Source organism: Pongo abelii, chromosome 16 (genome assembly GCF_028885655.2).
Source record: "Pongo abelii isolate AG06213 chromosome 16, NHGRI_mPonAbe1-v2.0_pri, whole genome shotgun sequence".
Classification (NCBI taxonomy): domain Eukaryota; kingdom Metazoa; phylum Chordata; class Mammalia; order Primates; family Hominidae; genus Pongo; species Pongo abelii.
In genome coordinates, this window is record NC_072001.2 from 38,282,555 (window position 1) to 38,300,456 (window position 17,902).

General features: G+C 35.4%; 1 protein-coding gene across 2 annotated transcripts in view; it reads right to left on the reverse strand.

The window, feature by feature from the left end:
- The window catches only part of DPH6 (diphthamine biosynthesis 6), a 450,913-nt gene that overhangs the window by 350,760 nt on the left and 82,251 nt on the right, over nt 1–17,902 (reverse strand). For both annotated transcript variants that reach the window (XM_054532586.2, XM_024232543.3), the window contains exon 4: nt 3,938–4,011. In XM_054532586.2, the coding sequence (XP_054388561.1) occupies nt 3,938–4,011 (74 nt within the window). The remainder of the gene's footprint in view (nt 1–3,937; nt 4,012–17,902) is intronic.

Genomic DNA, 17,902 nt, shown 5'->3' on the forward strand with positions numbered 1-17,902 from the left:
TACAAAAGAAAAAGAAAAAGAAAGTAAGATGATATCTTAATGTTTTATACTTGGATCCACAGCAATTACTTTGATTTGAAACATAATGCTTCGTTCAAGGATTTTAGCATTGAAAATGCTTTTAAAAACATATTTTGCATAATCAAGTTTATATATACAACATAAACATATTTAATTTCCACGAGTTATGCATAAACTGATAAAAATGAAATTTCCAGGCACACTAGAAATATTAATTTTAGTAAGACTCTTAGTTTAGAAATCTATGTAAAAGAGTTTACAAATGTCAGTATACTCTCATTTTTAAAACTTTCATGGGTATCAAAATTTTGAAGCATATGTAAAGTGGGCAAATAATTTATCCTAATAAAATAGCCACATACTGATTAAATTAACAATAGCTACAGTTATGTGAACTATTCCTATCTACTAACTTTGAATTTTTTTTTTAAGAATTTGAATAAAAAGAAAATAGTAAGAACAAAAAGTACAATGCTGCAGGCACTGTACTAGATATTTTCCATTATTGGTAAAGTAGAAAAAATATAGGTTTTGGAGTGAAGACACATCTGAATTTAAAACCTCATTTTGTACTCTAGCTGCATGGCTTTTGAAGTCAAGTAAAATCTAAGTCCTTGTGCTTAGTTTCCTAGTTCATAAATAGGGGCAAAAATAGTTCCTTTCAAAGTTCTTAAGAGGATTAAAAAATGTGAAATGAAATCATCCTTTCCTTTTCTTTGCATTCCACATCCAATCTACCACAATGCAGAATGTGACCATTCCTCACTAATACCACTGCTAACAGCTTGGTTTCTGCCACCATTCTCTCTCATGTCAACATCCTAATTTCCTTCCCTGCTTCCACCCTCAACCTTTTAAAATCCATTTTCAACACAGTAGCCAATGTGATCCTTTTAAGACATAAAATAGGACGGGCGCGGTGACTCACGACTGTAATCCCAGCACTTTGGGAGGCCGAGACGGGTGGATCACGAGGTCAGGAAATCGAGACCATCCTGGCTAACATGGTGAAACCCCGTCTCTACTAAAAATACAAAAAATTAGCCGGGCGTGGTGGCGGGCGCCTGTAGTCCCAGCTACTCGGGAGGCTGAGGCAGGAGAATGGCGTGAACCCGGGAGGCGGAGCTTGCCGTGAGCCGAGATCGCGCCACTGCACTCCAGCCTGGGCGACAGAGCGAGACTCTGTCTCAGAAAAAAAAAAAAAAGACATAAAATAGATCATAGGATTCCTCTGCTCAAAACCCTCCAGTGGCTCCCCATCACTCCATGGATCTCACCCTGTTTAGTTCCTGCACTTTATTTCCTACTACTTATTTTCTTCTCACTCCATCCTCCCACTGCTGCCTGCTCATTCTTGCCTATTACACTAGTTTCATGCCTTTGCTTAAATGTCACTTTCTCAGAGAGGACTATAATTGTTTAACGAATTAAAGGTAATATAGATAATGTAGTACAATGCCTGGATAAAATAGGTATTCAATAAATGATAGTCAAAGCCAAGTGACTTGCCCAAATCATACACTAACTGGCTGAGATCAGATTTCAAACCAAGAATATAGCTCTAAAACCCAGTGTCTATAAGGTTTGTAAGTAAAACCCATCGTCCTTAGCATCTGTAAGGCTTCTTGGCCGACTACTCTGGCCTATATTGATCTCTCTCTCTCTCTCTCAGAGATCCCAATACTTATTAAATGTACCATGTTTGGTCATTTACTCATACATGGCCTTAAAAATATCACTATTTTTTTTCATTTACATATACCCTGACTTTCAAAAAACCAAAACCTTCCTCATTGCAGAGATTGTTGCATGTAATTTTCCCTTTTAAAATGTCTCAGAACATCTAAAGCAATGCTGAAGCAGTTAATAAATACAAAAATAATAAAATGTTAACTACCCATGTAATACAAACATAATTTCAGAATGTAAAGTGTTTAATAGATGTCACAAGTTCAAATTCAGCAGTGATTTACAGAGTAAGTTTATTTGAGCCATGATATTTTGAACTGTTAAAGAACTTAAATAGGTTAAAAAATTTTACTTAAGTCTATAGTCAAGAGATTTTGAGGAATTTCAAAGCAACAACCACAAATTTTACGATAAGGACAGGAAGAAAAAACTTTCTGTCCATAAAAAAATAAATCTTAGTTTAAAAAGGTAGAGAGGCTGTTTTGATTAGTAGGCATTAAACATTGGGTGAGAGGACAGCAAGAACTAGTAATAATACAATATAACACAAACTAAAATTTGGGCATAGGCTAATTCAAAATTAAGTTTGTGGACCAATGGACTCCCAGTAACATTACTTCTGAAGTTTCAAGGATAAAATAATTGCAGATATGCTTTATAATATAAAGTCTGTTCATCTGTTCAACCGTGTGTTGAAGTGTACCAGAGATTGTGTTTTGAGAAAGTCTCTACCCATCGGCATGACATGTGCCCTTCTTCCATATATATATACACATATATGTAATGGGCAGCCTCCTAATCAGGAGCACATTTTTATTTGGCTTTTTAACTTTCATAAATAGATGTCATCCCTATTTCCAGTTTGGCTACCCATTAAAGCCTGTGGGTTTGAACTTATTAAAAAACACTAATTTTTAAACTAAATAATTCTCAGAGAATATGATCTAAAATTTGATGACAATACTATTATTTCTAATGTCTGGCTTAAAGGATATGCAATTCATCTCCATCTGTAGATCAGTTGTTCTCAACGGTAGATCTACATCCAGGTAGAATGTAAGGAAAAGTTTCTCAAAATACACATGACCTCCTTCCTCACTCCACCATCATCATCCATCGTCCAGAGATTCTGATACACCTCTAAAATGTAAGATCATATTTCTCTTCACTTAACTGTGCTTTACCTTGTTTTCCCTTCATTCACTCTTAAAATTCTGTATTTTTTTTAACTGCCCTAAATCCACCATGGAATTAGAGAGAAAATAAATAAAATAAAAATGAAACTTAAGTTTTCAAATCTATTAATATGTAAGTTTTAAATGAGATAGTAGATAGGAATGTTTCTTTATCAAGAATATAAAAATATTATATAAATACAGCCATTATCTTATTCTATTTATCCTTTTGACTAGCAAAATCACTTATTTGTAGGTCAAATTGTGCTTAAGAAAAATAATGGAGTCCAATTTTTTTTTTGTTAATATAATTATGCCCAGAATCTCTATACAATATTATATTTATCTAGATAAATTAAAAATGAAAAGTAAATTCATTCAGGTGATGTCTTGCCAGGCCAACATTAAATAACCAATATTATTATTTAACCTCATGATTTTTGAATAGATCAATAGAATTGACCGTTTTGGTATGTGCAGCTACAGACTAAATACTTCACTAGTGCTCCCTCCCTTAGAGGAGTAGAGAGGGGCTAGGACGAGGGGAGGAACATTCTAAAAATTCCCTGAAAGTTGAATGGCTTTATATGTAAGTATTTCAATCATATAAATATTTTTGGACAAGAACTGAATTATATGAACCAAAGAGGAGATGACTCCTTAGTAAACATTTTTTCTTTAAAGTATTACTGTATTCCTTTTATTATCTCTTGATTTTTATTACAAATGATGAGTTAAAAGAGATTAACAGGATATACTAAATCAAAAAACAAAAAAATGAAGAGAATACTTCTCACTAAAAAATCTGTCTCAATTCTATCCTAGATTATTTTTCCTTACACTAAATAAATTAAGTTTCCTCAAGTGAGATATAAGGATAGAAAAAAGGAAAAGCATGACTTTTGTTACTTAGGTAAATACATACATTTAGTTCCATGGAGCACGTAGACTACCATACCTATTTATAATTTGAATACGATTATTGATTTTTCATTTATTCACATTCTTAAAATACATACACTTTTAAAACTAACAAATTAATCTTTTCTTACACATTTTCCACTCGAATACGCTGATAGTCAGAAAGTATAGCACCTACTGATATCCCCTCTACTTCTTCTTTTTCCTGAAAATAAAGAAAAAAACCATAACTTTAAAAATAAAGTAACAAATGGCTCCACATCATGCTCTGAAAATTATAAATGAACTGTGTCTCATCTAGAAAACTATCTCAAACCAGAGTAATTTACTGAAAATATAATCGACATTCAGAAAAAATTTGCATATATTTAAATCATTCTCTCAGCTGTGAGAAAAATAATTATGGTTTTACTTAAAATTTAAATAACTAGAGATCCCTTTCCATGGAGAAAGCAAAGACTTAGGCAGCACTTCCAAAATGTTTCACACTTAACGTATTTTTAAAGACTCACTGATGTTCGATGGAAACTTTTGAGAAATTTCTATTTAAGGACAATATTTTCCCAGATTGAGTAACTTCTTTTAAAAATTAAGCAATGGCATAAATAGATAAGGGAGCACAATAATTTTTCTGTAAGTCTTAGAAAAAAAATGATTGAAATAGGAGTATCCAGAAAGCAGAGATGGTAGAGGCATTGCCTGGATAACAGTATAGCACTGTAGATAAAGAATTCTGTCATGGGAAGGAAGCAATGAATTATTATCAACATAGTTGCAACTGAGAACATCCAGCAGTATATGCAGCATGGTCCCACAGGAATGACGACTATCCTGTCTAGCATACTCATTAATGAGCTGGAGGAGAATGTAAATTCAAGTATGATCAAGTTTACAGATGATACAAAGCTAGAATGGATTAAAAAGAAAACAAGATCAATCAAGTACATGGATGGATTACGGACAACTTGGGGATTTGAAAGGACAGGTCCAAGATGAGATTTAATGTAAAGAAGTATAAGATAATACACTTAGGGAAGAATAATATACAATATGGGTGTAAACTAGGGAACTGTTATCTAGAAAACAGATATGAAGAAAGTGACTAGGGGGTGATTACTAATAACAAACTGAATAGAAATTCTCTGAATAGGTGTAAAAGAAAATCCATCCTAGCCTATGGATGTACAAAAGAAACTACTTCAGAGAGATCACTTCATCATGAATACTCTGGTCTTACCAAACTTGGACAACTAGAAAGAAAAACAAAAGTGTTTCACATAAAACAAAAGTTAATATTTCAAGTCATGCTGAAATAACCCTGTGTACCTAAAAGGATGCCATAATAAATAAACAAAAATGCCAAAAAGGAATTTTTCATGTCTTTAAAGTCAATTTAAAATTTGCCCTCCAAAATGATAGAGAAATACCTGCCCAAATCACCCAAAAATAAAACAATTATTTTTATCAGATAAGGTTTCAGGAAAAGAGCTATTTCCTTTACTTTCCTATTTCAGCAACTTTGTGAGAACATTTGCTTATAACCTTTCCCTAACCTTCCTAGCCATTTTTTTTTCATAAAAGTCATTGTATTCATTAGAAAAAGTCATGACATAGAGTTCCTTATTAAACGTAAATACAGTATAGATCAGAGTTGTTGACTAATGTTATCAAAATTTTAGTTATATTCCTATACCATATAGATGTTTATCTGAAGTTCTGCTATAAAAATAATGAAGTACTAAATATTATAGATGCATAGGAGTGTGTGTATTTCTCTAGAGATCATGGAAACAAAGACAAAAGCCACTGGTGTTTTCTTCTTTAACTAAGTCAAATTACTATATATATATATATATACACACACACACACACACACACACACACACACACACATATATATGTATACATATATACATGTATATATATACAAATATATATATTGGTATATATATGTATACATATATATATACCTATATATATATTTGTTTTTGAGATGGAGTCTTGCTCTGCCACCAGGCTGGAGTGCAGTGGCACGATCTCAGCTCACTGCAACCTCTGCCTCCTGGGTTCCAGCGACTGTTCTGCCTCAGCCTTCTCACTAGCTGGGACTACAGGTGCATGCCACCACGCCCGGCTAAGTTTTGTATTTTTAGTAGAGACGGGGTTTCACCATATTGGTCAGGCTGGTCTCGAACTCCTGACCTGGTGATCCACCCACCTCGGCCTCCCAAAGTGCTGGGATTACAGGCGTGAGCCACTGAGTCTGGCTGTCAAATTACTATTAAAATAATCATTGGAATTTATTAGTCATTTGTCATTCACTAGTGTGCTATGATTTTTATTTAATGCTCATCACAACCCTAAAACAATTTCTTCTTTGTATACATGCATTCTCTGGAATTCTCTTCTACTCCCATCTATTTCATTTTATTTCATGTATTTTTAATTTTTATTTATTTATTTATTTAGAGACAGAATCTCACTCCCTCTGCTGCCCAGGCTGGAGTGCAATGGGGCGATCTCGGCTCCAGGGTTCAAGCGGTTCTTCTGCCTCAGCCTCCAGAGTAACTGGGACTACAGACGTGTACCACCATGCCCAGCTATTTTTTTCTATTTTTAGTAGAGATGGGGTTTCACTGTGTTGCCCAGGCTGGTCTCAAACTCCTGGACGCAACTGATCCGCCCGCCTTGGCCTCCCAAAGTGCTGGGATGACAAGCTTGAGCCATCGTGCCTGGCCCCATTTATTTTATTTTTTATTTGATAACACTTAACTAATCAGCACTAAGTAAACTCTGACTATTCTTCAACACTGAGCCTATATATAGATCGTTAGTTGTATTTGTTCAATAATTTTTTTTTTTGAGGCCTCCTGGGTTCAAGTGATTCTTGTGCCTCAGCCTCCTGAGGAGCTGGGATTACAGGCATGCATTGTGTCAGCAAGCCCAGCTAATTTCTGTATTTTAGTAGAGACAAGATTTTGCCATGTTGGCCAGGCTGGTCTTGAACTCCTGACCTTAAGTGATCTGCCTGCCTTGGCCTCCCAAATTGCTGGGATTACAGGTGTGAGCCACCACACCTGGCCCAATAACTGTAATTACTACTGCCTGGTAGAAATCCAGCCCTATTACTTACTAGCTCTGTGATTTTGAATGTTACTGAATTTCTCTGTGTGTTTCCTCATCTATAAAGTGAGGATAAAAAATATCAATTCCTATTTCCCAAGGTTATTGTGGAGATTGAATAAAATAATTCAGGTAAATAACACAGTATCCAGCACCTGGTAAGCATTCAGCAAATATTTTCTTCTTTATTATGATCTTTACTATTCCTACTACTTCTATAACTACCTGTGTTACTACTTCTACTATTACTACTACTGACTACTACTACAGTCATCTCTCATTATCAGTGGGGGATTGTTTCCAGAAATCCCCCTCAAATCAAAATCCACAGATTCTCAAGTCCATTAATATAAGATAGTATAGTATTTGCATATAACCAATGCATATCCTTGCATAAACTTTAGTCTCCAGATTATTTATAATACCCAAATACAAGGTAAATGCTATGTAAATAGTTGTCATACTGTATTTTTAAAATTTGTATTTTTATTGTTGTACTCTTATTTTTTATTGGTTCTTCCTCATAATATTTTTTATCTACCGTTGGTTGAATCCGTGGATGTGAATCCGTGGATACAGAGGGCTGACCATACTGCTACTACTGGATAAAAACCTAACTCTTTCATTTTGATGGACAAAGCCCTTCACTCATGGGTTTTAACACTCTTTCTCGTTATGACTTCTCAAGACTAGCCTACTAACCCTTGACACGCAACTCTAGGTAGAGTTGCAACATGGTTTTCCAGCACAGTGAGACCTGAATAATCCAGGGATAAGAATGACTTCTGCTGATTCCTTAATCATTTTGAACACAACTACAAACTTCAAATAAAGGGCAAAATAGATATTTAAAAGATAAACATCTATCACATAGTCAATCTACGCCTTAGAAAAGACATAGCTAGGTTCAGGTCCTGATCCCTGACCCATATCATTTGGGAGAAAAAGTCAGTAAATAAACAATAGCAATGGAAGTGTCAGCAGAGAAAAAAAGAGAATGGCTACTACCATAAAAGATATACTGAGACAGCATAAAGACAGCCAAATGAATCACCTTGTGTTATAGTTCAAATAAACAGGAAATTAGTTCAAATGCTACAGGAAATTAGTAATATAGACTCTGGGACACTATCCCTACAAATTTTTTGAACCAACTCAACTGAGGTATAATCATGTACAATCAACCGCATACAGTTAAAATACATAATTCAATCATTTTGGATTGAAACCAGTGAAACTGGTACCATAATCAAGATAGACATCATTTCAGTTATTCCTAAAACAGTTCCTTGTGCCCTTTGCAGCCCAAGTCTCCCTTCAACCCTGGAGAGAGATAAGGAGAGAACCTAAAGAATGGGACCAATGTTTCTACCTTAAATGACTATTAACTGAGAAAGAAAATATATACATGTTTTAAAAGAAAATACTCTGTTTATTTAGTTTTGCATATGTTGTATTCAATTTGTTTGCTAGGTATCTTTGTGTGGCTCATACTGTCACAACAAAATACCACGTAGACTGGGTTGCTTAAACAACAGAAATTTATTTTCTCACAGTTATGGAGGCCAGAAGTCTTAAGCTCAAGATGCCAGCATGAATTCTCTGGGACTCTCTTAAGGCCTCTCTTCCTGCCGTGTAGATGGTCCTCATCTTGCTGTGTCTTCACATGGTTCCAGGGGTGGCAGGGAGAAAGTGCAAACTCCTTTCTGGCGTCTTTTCTTACAAGGATACTAATTCCATCATGAGGGCCTCACTTTCATAACCTCATCTAAACCTAATTATCTCCCAAAGGGAGATCCAAATACCATCCAAATACATCTCCAAATACCATCACATGTGAGGTTAGGGCTTCAATATATGAATTTGGGTTGGGGGATATAATTAGTTTATCGCACTATCCAAATAGATAAGACTATTAGGTACACTGAATACAACTCGGGTGCTCAAGAGAGTACAGGAGTATATGTGGGTGTTGTCAGTATATACTTGAAGCCACGGCAGCAAACAAGAACCTCAAGAAATAGGATATAGGGTGAGAAGAGGGCTGAGTGGAAGACCCCGGGGGTACACCAACATGCAAGCAGAGGTAAGAAAAGGAAAACCCAGTGAAGACGTTGGAAAAGAGTGGTCATAATGACAGAAGATATAATCAGGATAAAGTAACTGTGTGCACAAATATACAGAAAATTTTGATGAAAAGGCAAGGACAAAGTAACAATATTACAAAGTACCCAGTATGCACTAAGATTTATGTTAGGTACTTTGTATATCTTATTTCAGTTATTCCTCATAACAATCCAAAATACTATTAAACTGATTTTATATGTGAAAAAACCAAGGTGATTAACCCATTCAAGTTAACAAAGCTGGTATATAAAACACCAAGCCTTTAATTTAAGGACTGTCTACCAACCACAGCTGTGCTCTTTCTTACTGACATAGTACCATATGCTATAGAAACTTCAACAAAACCATTGTATTTTACCATTAGGGGGTTGATTATGACCATTTACGAGAAATCTGCAGTCATGATTAACAGAAAAAAAAATAAACATTTGAAGGAAAGACACATACACTGCCAGTTCCTCAAAGAATGAATTTCAGATCCTCAGAGGAAAAAAAAGTATAATTAATCAGTGAATGAATATCTATTACTAAATTTAATAGAATTTGGAGATTTTAATTCATATTAAATTACATTCTTGTCATCAAGATAACCAAAAGCTAATCAAGTAGTAGAGACCAAAGGGGAAGAAAATAGAAATTAAAGATAATAATGCTAGTAACTGAGAAGTTAGAGACAAAGACTGGACCCTAAATAGGCTGGCATACTGCTAAACCACGGGGGCTCTCCAACACAAGTGAAACTATTCAGCTTAGGCCATTATCACTATAAGTGATGATATATAAGTTCAACTCAGGAAATAAAGTCAGCAATAGCATCAATGAGTATTAGAAACAGCCGTGCATAATGTCATTAAACATTTATATTAGTTACTGCTCTCAACAACGCTCTGAGGTAGATTATCATTATCTTCCTCACTTTGTAAATATGGACATTAACAGATTCTTACAAAGTCAACTATGACCAAATTAGACAAGCAGCCATCACAGGCCCATTTGTTGCTTGGAATACTTTTCCTCCCCAATCTTTGTCAATATGAATCACACCTGCAGGATTGCAGGGAATCTAGTCCAGGCAGCCGTCTGACCTATGTCGACAATTTTAACAATAGAGAGGGTACTTCCTAAAGCAAACAGATACTCACAAACTGGTAAAAAAAAAAAAAAAAAAATAGGTTCATTACTAGAACTATTTCCACACCTATCTGTAGGCAAAAGAACAGTTATACCAAGAATTTATTCAGAAAGAGCAAATAAATACATCAATACAATGTTTAAGAATCCAAGAGCTGAATCTAGGTGATCAACCATGGTTCTCAGAATATTTATTTATTTATTTATTTATTTATTTATTTATTTGAGATGGAGTCTCGCTCTGTCGCCCAAGCTGGAATGCAGTGGTGCGATCTTGGCTCACTGCAACCTCCGCCTGCCGGGTTCAGGCAATTCTCCTGCCTCAGCCTTCGAACAGCTGGGACTACAGGCGCATGCCACCATACCCGCTAATTTTTTTGTACTTTCAGTAGAGATGGGGTTTCACCATGCTGGCCCCAAACTCCAGACCTCATGATCCTCCTGCTTCGGCCTCCCAAAGTGCTGGGATTACAGGCATGAGCTACCGTGCCCAGCCAGAATACATTTTTGTTAACGTACGAAGAAAAGCCACAGCAATCTTCAGGTTCCTCCGCTGAGGCTGGGAAGCACTATGTAGTAAACAGCTGATTTTTGCAACTGGGAGTGCATGGGAGTATGCATGCACATGCACATGCACATACACATACACGCTGTACATGTATCAGTCAAGTGCAGCCTTTGGTCTTTTAAATAAAATGAAAGAAATTCTTAGTTGTAGACAGTGCACCTGTGAGCAAACACCTCTACGCAAATAAACTAGAAAATCTAGAAGAAATGGATAAATTCCTCGATACATACACTCTCCCAAGACTAAACCAGGAAGAAGTTGAATCTCTGAATAGACCAATAACAGGAGCTGAAATTGTGGCAATAATCAATAGCTTACCAACCAAAAAGAGTCCAGGACCAGATGGATTCACAGCCGAATTCTACCAGAGGTACAAGGAGGAGCTGGTACCATTCCTTCTGAAACTATTCCAATCAATAGAAAAAGAGGGAATCCTCCCTAACTCATTTTATGAGGCCAGCATCATCCTGATACCAAAGCCGGGCAGAGACACAACAAAAAAAGAGAATTTTAGACCAATATTCTTGATGAACATTGATGCAAAAATCCTCAATAAAATACTGGCAAACCAAATCCAGCAGCACATCAAAAAGCTTATCCACCATGATCAAGTGGGCTTCATCCCTGGGATGCAAGGCTGGTTCAATATATGCAAATCAATAAATGTAATCCAGTATATAAACAGAACCAAAGACAAAAACCACATGATTATCTCAATAGATGCAGAAAAGGCCTTTGACAAAATTCAACAACCCTTCATGCTAAAAACTCTCAATAAATTAGGCATTGATGGGACGTATCTCAAAATAATAAGAGCTATCTATGACAAACCCACAGCCAATATCATACTGAATGGGCAAATATGGAAGCATTCCCTTTGAAAACTGGCACAAGACAGGGATGCCCTCTCTCACCACTTCTATTCAACATAGTGTTGGAAGTTCTGGCCAGGGCAATTAGGCAGGAGAAGGAAATCAAGGGTATTCAATTAGGAAAAGAGGAAGTCAAATTGTCCCTGTTTGCAGATGACATGATTGTGCATCTAGAAAACCCCATTGTCTCAGCCCAAAATCTCCTTAAGCTGATAAGCAATTTCAGCAAAGTCTCAGGATACAAAATCAATGTACAAAAATCACAAGCATTCTTATACATCAATAACAGACAAACAGAGAGCCAAATCATGAGTGAACTCCCATTCACAACTGCTTCAAAGAGAATAAAATACCTAGGAATCCAACTTACAAGGGATGTGAAGGACCTCTTCAAAGAGAACTACAAACCACTGCTCAAGGAAATAAAAGAGGACACAAACAAATGGAAGAACATTCCATGCTCATGGGTAGGAAGAATCAATATCATGAAAATGGCCATCCTTCCCAAGGTAATTTACAGATTCAATGCCATCCCCATCAAGGTACCAATGACTTTCTTCACAGAATTGGAAAAAACTACTTTAAACTTCATATGGAACCAAAAAAGAGCCCGCATCGCCAAGTCAATCCTAAGCCAAAAGAACAAAGCTGGAGGCATCACACTACCTGACTTCATACTATACTACAAGGCTACAGTAACCAAAACAGCATGGTACTGGTACCAAAACAGAGATATAGATCAATGGAACAGAACAGAGCCGTCAGAAATAATGCCACCTATCTACAACTATCTGATCTTTGACAAACCTGAGAAGAACAAGAAATGGGGAAAGGATTCCCTATTTAATAAATGGTGCTGGGAAAACTGGCTAGCCATATGTAGAAAGCTGAAACTGGATCCCTTCCTTACACCTTATACAAAAATCAATTCAAGATGGATTCAAGACTTAAATGTTAGACCTAAAACCATAAAAACCCTAGAAGAAAACCTAGGCATTACCATTCAGGACATAGGCATGGGCAAGGACTTCATGTCTAAAACACCAAAAGCAATGGCCACAAAAGCCAAAATTGACAAATGGGATCTAATTAAACTCAAGAGCTTCTGCACAGCAAAAGAAACTACCATCAGAGTGAACAGGCAACCTACAAAATGGGAGAACATTTTCGCAACCTCCTCATCTGACAAAGGGCTAATATCCACAATCTACAATGAACTCCAACAAATTTACAAGAAAAAAACAAACAACCCCATCAAAAAGTGGGCGAAGGACACGAACAGACACTTCTCAAAAGAAGACATTTATGCAGCCAAAAAACACATGAAAAAATGCTCACCATCACTGGCCATCAGAGAAATGCAAATCAAAACCACAATGAGATACCATCTCACACCAGTTAGAATGGCAATCATTAAAAAGTCAGGAAACAACAGGTGCTGGAAAGGATGTGGAGAAATAGGAACACTTTTACACTGTTGGTGGGACTGTAAACTAGTTCAACCATTGTGGAAGTCAGTGTGGCGATTCCTCAGGGATCTAGAACTAGAAATACCATTTGACCCAGCCATCCCATTACTGGGTATATACCCAAAGGACTATAAATCATGCTGCTATAAAGACACATGCACACGTATGTTTATTGCGGCATTATTCACAATAGCAAAGACTTGGAACCAACCCAAATGTCCAACAATGATAGACTGGATTAAGAAAATGTGGCACATATACACCATGGAATACTATGCAGCCATAAAAAATGATGAGTTCATGTCCTTTGTAGGGACATGGATGAAATTGGAAATCATCATTCTCAGTAAACTATTGCAAGAACAAAAAACCAAACACCGCATATTCTCACTCATAGGTGGGAATTGAACAATGAGAACACATGGACACAGGAAGGGGAACATCACACTTCGGGGACTGTTGTGGGGTGGGGGGAGAGGGGAGGGATAGCATTGGGAGATATACCTAATGCTAGATGACGAGTTAGTGGGTGCAGCGCACCAGCATGGCACATGTATACATATGTAACTTACCTGCACATTGCGCACATGTACCATAAAACCTAAAGTATAATAATAATAATAATTAAAAAAAAATTTTTAAGAGAATAAATACAAATAACTAATTTCAACCTCTTAAAAAAAGAAAATATAAGCTAAAATTAGATACTTTTTGTCAAACAGATATATACGAGTATGTGTGTGTGTATGTGTGTGTGTGTATAAAATTTGATTAATACTCAGATTAAAAGTTGATGAGTGCATGGGGAATTGCATAATCTCATATGCCACCAATGGGGCTGTTATTAGTGCATCCTTTCTGAAAAATAATTTTGTAGTATGTATCATGAACCTTCATGATGTTTATTCTCATAGTCCCAGAAATTTCAAATTTATATCCAGAAATGCAGTCTATAAGAATAGTTGTAAATGTGCATAAGTGTATATATAAAAATATTTATCATATTCATATTCTACATGTAAGTGAAACAAAAATTAGAAAACCCTAAAATCCTAAACAAAAGGATGGTTCAATGAACTGTGGTACATTTGGAAGAGGGAAAACAAAGCAGTCATTACAAGACATATTTTCAAAGGACATGTAATACAAGGAACTACTAATGATATAAGGCTAAGCGAAGCAAATATTCATAAAGTACATACTAAAATACGTATTTTTTGAAATAGCCCTAAGTGTAGAAAGAGGACCAGAAATAGACCAAAGTGTAATAATTCTTATTTTTGAGTAGTATTTCATTTTTGCTATTTTATTTCCAACTTTATATTTGAAGTATTTTTACAACCCATGTATTACTTTCTTAATTAGAGGGAAATGATATTAAAAATATACCTATGGATATATATATACATTCATCTCTTATCCCATGTGCTGGTAAGCTGTCAGACACAATCATTCATATATTTATCAAACAGTAATTTTAAAAGTCCCACTTTGTGACAGGTCCTATACTAGGAAAGTTAAAACACATTAGAAAACAGCACAGTTGATGTTCTTAAAAAATTAAAATCTAGTGATAAGAAATGCAGAGAATGGACACATAAAGAAATAAGTCAAATGGCTGGGCGTGGTGGCTCACACATGTAATTTCAGCACTTTGGGAGGCTAAGGCAGGCGGATCACAAGGTCAGGAGCTCGAGACCATCCTGGCCAACATAGTGAAACCCCATCTCCACTAAAAATACAAAAATTATCTGGGCATGGTGGCATGTGCCTGTAATCCCAGCTACTTGGGAGGCTGAGGCAGGAGAATCGCTTGAACCAAGGAGTCGGAGGTTGCAGTGAGCCGAGATTGTGCTATGGTACTCCAGCCTGGCAATACAGCAAGACTCCGTCTCAAAAAAAAAAAAAAAAAGATAAGGCAAATATGTGGCATAAGTCTATATACATTATAACAGACCACAAGGGAGACAATTCTTGCCTATAGGATAACATTAGGAAATACTTCTTTTAAAAAAATTATACTCCAGATACTAAACAGTCAGAAATGTTGATTCTTTGTCCTTCTAGATGATAAGAAAATAGATTCATAACAGATAACAGTTCCTACTGATGTCTTCCGACATCTTCCCTAACATAGCATTTATGTATAAAATCTGACAAATATTTTTTTCAAAGAAACAAATCTGGTTCTAAAAAGAAATGTAAATAATTTACCTGCCAACAAATCCTCACAATCCTGTTGGTCTCCATTTGGTAGCTGACTGTGTGCTTGAATCTTCTATTAAACAACCCATCAATAAGGGCCTAATATGTCATAGTCCTATTCTAATCACTAAAACGTAGACCTGTCTGTAAGAGTTTATAACCTAGTCCTAAAGATTTGTTAATGACTACTCTCAAAACCAGTGCACTAAAGTGTCAAGAACATACACACATGAGGATGGAAATGGACTTCTACTATAAAATGTACCCAATGTTGTGTTATTCATATGCAAATTTCTACCATATTACATACAGCTAAAAGGCAACCAATACAGAGTTTGAGATGTGGAAGACATTCAGCCATATGGTCACAGTGGTGATCACAAGTTTAGCAGAAGGGATTAAAGGTAGAAATCTAGACACAAATTAGACTGCTGACTCAATATCCACTTGTCTCAATACTAAAATGTTGGCTCACAGAGCCAACAAGGTAAATTGAAAACCAGCAGTCCTTTCTTATAAATGAAAACTCGGCCTACTTATTACAACGATAAGAAGATATGCAGCTTGCATTTATCGGGGATATAATTTTCTTGGAAAAATGCCTCAGTTACCAGTTTTATTCTGTTAATGAGTTCCTGCCTGTTGAGAAAAAAAATGATCTTCTGAATTCAAAGTGTTTTTCATCTGAAAGGCATTCAAACATTTTTAATATGAACCATTCATTAAAGAAGCACACTTGCATTATAGATCTGAGTGGCAATATTTGGACTTCTGGTAACACGACATTATTAAATAAACATTTGTGAATGCCAATGACGTTCTAGGGCCTGGATAACTAAGTGAGAAATTTATATGGCAAGTATAGCATTAGATGCTTTTTCCTTAAACTTCAAATTTTTCACTTTGGTAGAATTATACAAGTCTAAGCTAATAAAAATAACCAAAGAAATGAATATTATCTTAAATAAAGTGATTCTGAAAGTGACACTTAGAATTCCAAGTAATATATTCAGGAATCTAATTAAAATATTGCTGGACTAGTTAAAAAAGCTTTTGTTTTTTCTTAAAATCATCAATATAAAAAAATTTCTAAAATGGAAAATGATCACCATCTGGAGCTCCCCCATTAAACAGTGAGCTCATGACAGAATATTAGGTCACTAATTTGTAGTATTATTATCTCTCATCATGGGCTTTCATTAAATAGGGGAAAAAGTTGTTAAGGCTGAAAATAAAATGACAAAGAAATTGCAGAAGAGCATAATAATTTGTCAGTTATATCCATTTAAAACAATGTATTATTTTACTTCTAAGTCTCCATCTTAGTTGCAACAGTATGAAGTCATCCCAGATCAAATTCAACATACATGTGAAACTAAATGGAAGTCTAACACTACAGTTGTTTATTTTCCTTGAGTTTCTGAAGCAATCTTTTTGCTAAAAAGATAAGGTGGGTCTAGGCATGGTGGCTCACACCTTTACACCCAGCTACTCTGGAGGCTGTGGTGGTAGGACTGCCTGAGCCTGGGAAACTGAGGCTGTGCAGTGATCCTGCCACTGGACCTCCAACCTGGGCAACAGAACAAGGTTCTGTCCCAAAAAAATAAAAATTAATTAAAAATAATTAAATAAATAAAAGATAAGGTGATATTTTGAGGACTTCTGTGAAATGCCTAAACAACAGCAAGCAACAAAAATAAATAAGGAAAAAAGTATATGGTTCAATCCTTTATTCTCCTAATTGCTTATTGGGAGAATAAAGTAACATGTTCAAGAAGTATTCATTTCTAAGCACCTCAGTTTGGTAGTGTTTAACCTGTTCAGAAGCTGCTTTCTGAACTCATTCTCTAAGCTGTCCTTTGATTAGTTTGAGATAACTAAAATGAAACTTACATAAACAGGAGTATTTTATACTAAAATCTACACTTAAACCACTACTACCAAGAAAAAAATCGTTTATGTAAAATTTCATTTGCTGTAATAGGACCATATTGAAATGTATACAGTTGTAAGATATTTAACAATGGGCATACATTCTAAGGAATAAGTCATTATGCAGTTTCATCATATGAACATCATAGAGTGTATTTATATAAAGTAGATGGTAATAGCCTACTACACACCTCAGCTATATGGTATAGCCTATTGCTCCTAGGCTATAAACCTGTACAGCATATTACTATACTGAATACTGTAGGGAATTGTAACAATGGTAAATATTTGGGTATCTAAACATATCTAACCATAGAAAAAGTACAGTAAAAATACAATTAAAAAGATACAAATGATACACCTTTAAAGTGCACTTAGCATGGTTGGAGCTTACAGGACTGGAAGTTGTTTTGGGTGAATCAGTGAGTGAATGTTGAGTGAATACGAAGGCCTAGGACATTATGTACACTACTGTAGACTATAAACATGGTATGCTTTGGCTGTACTAAATTTATAAAAAAAACTTCCTTAAATAATAAATTAAACTTAGTTTACTGTAACTTTTTTACTTTATTACTAATTAACTTTTTAATCTGTTTTTTACTCTTTGTAATAACACTTGGATTAAAACATAAATAAATTGTACAAAATATTTTCTTTATGTCCTTA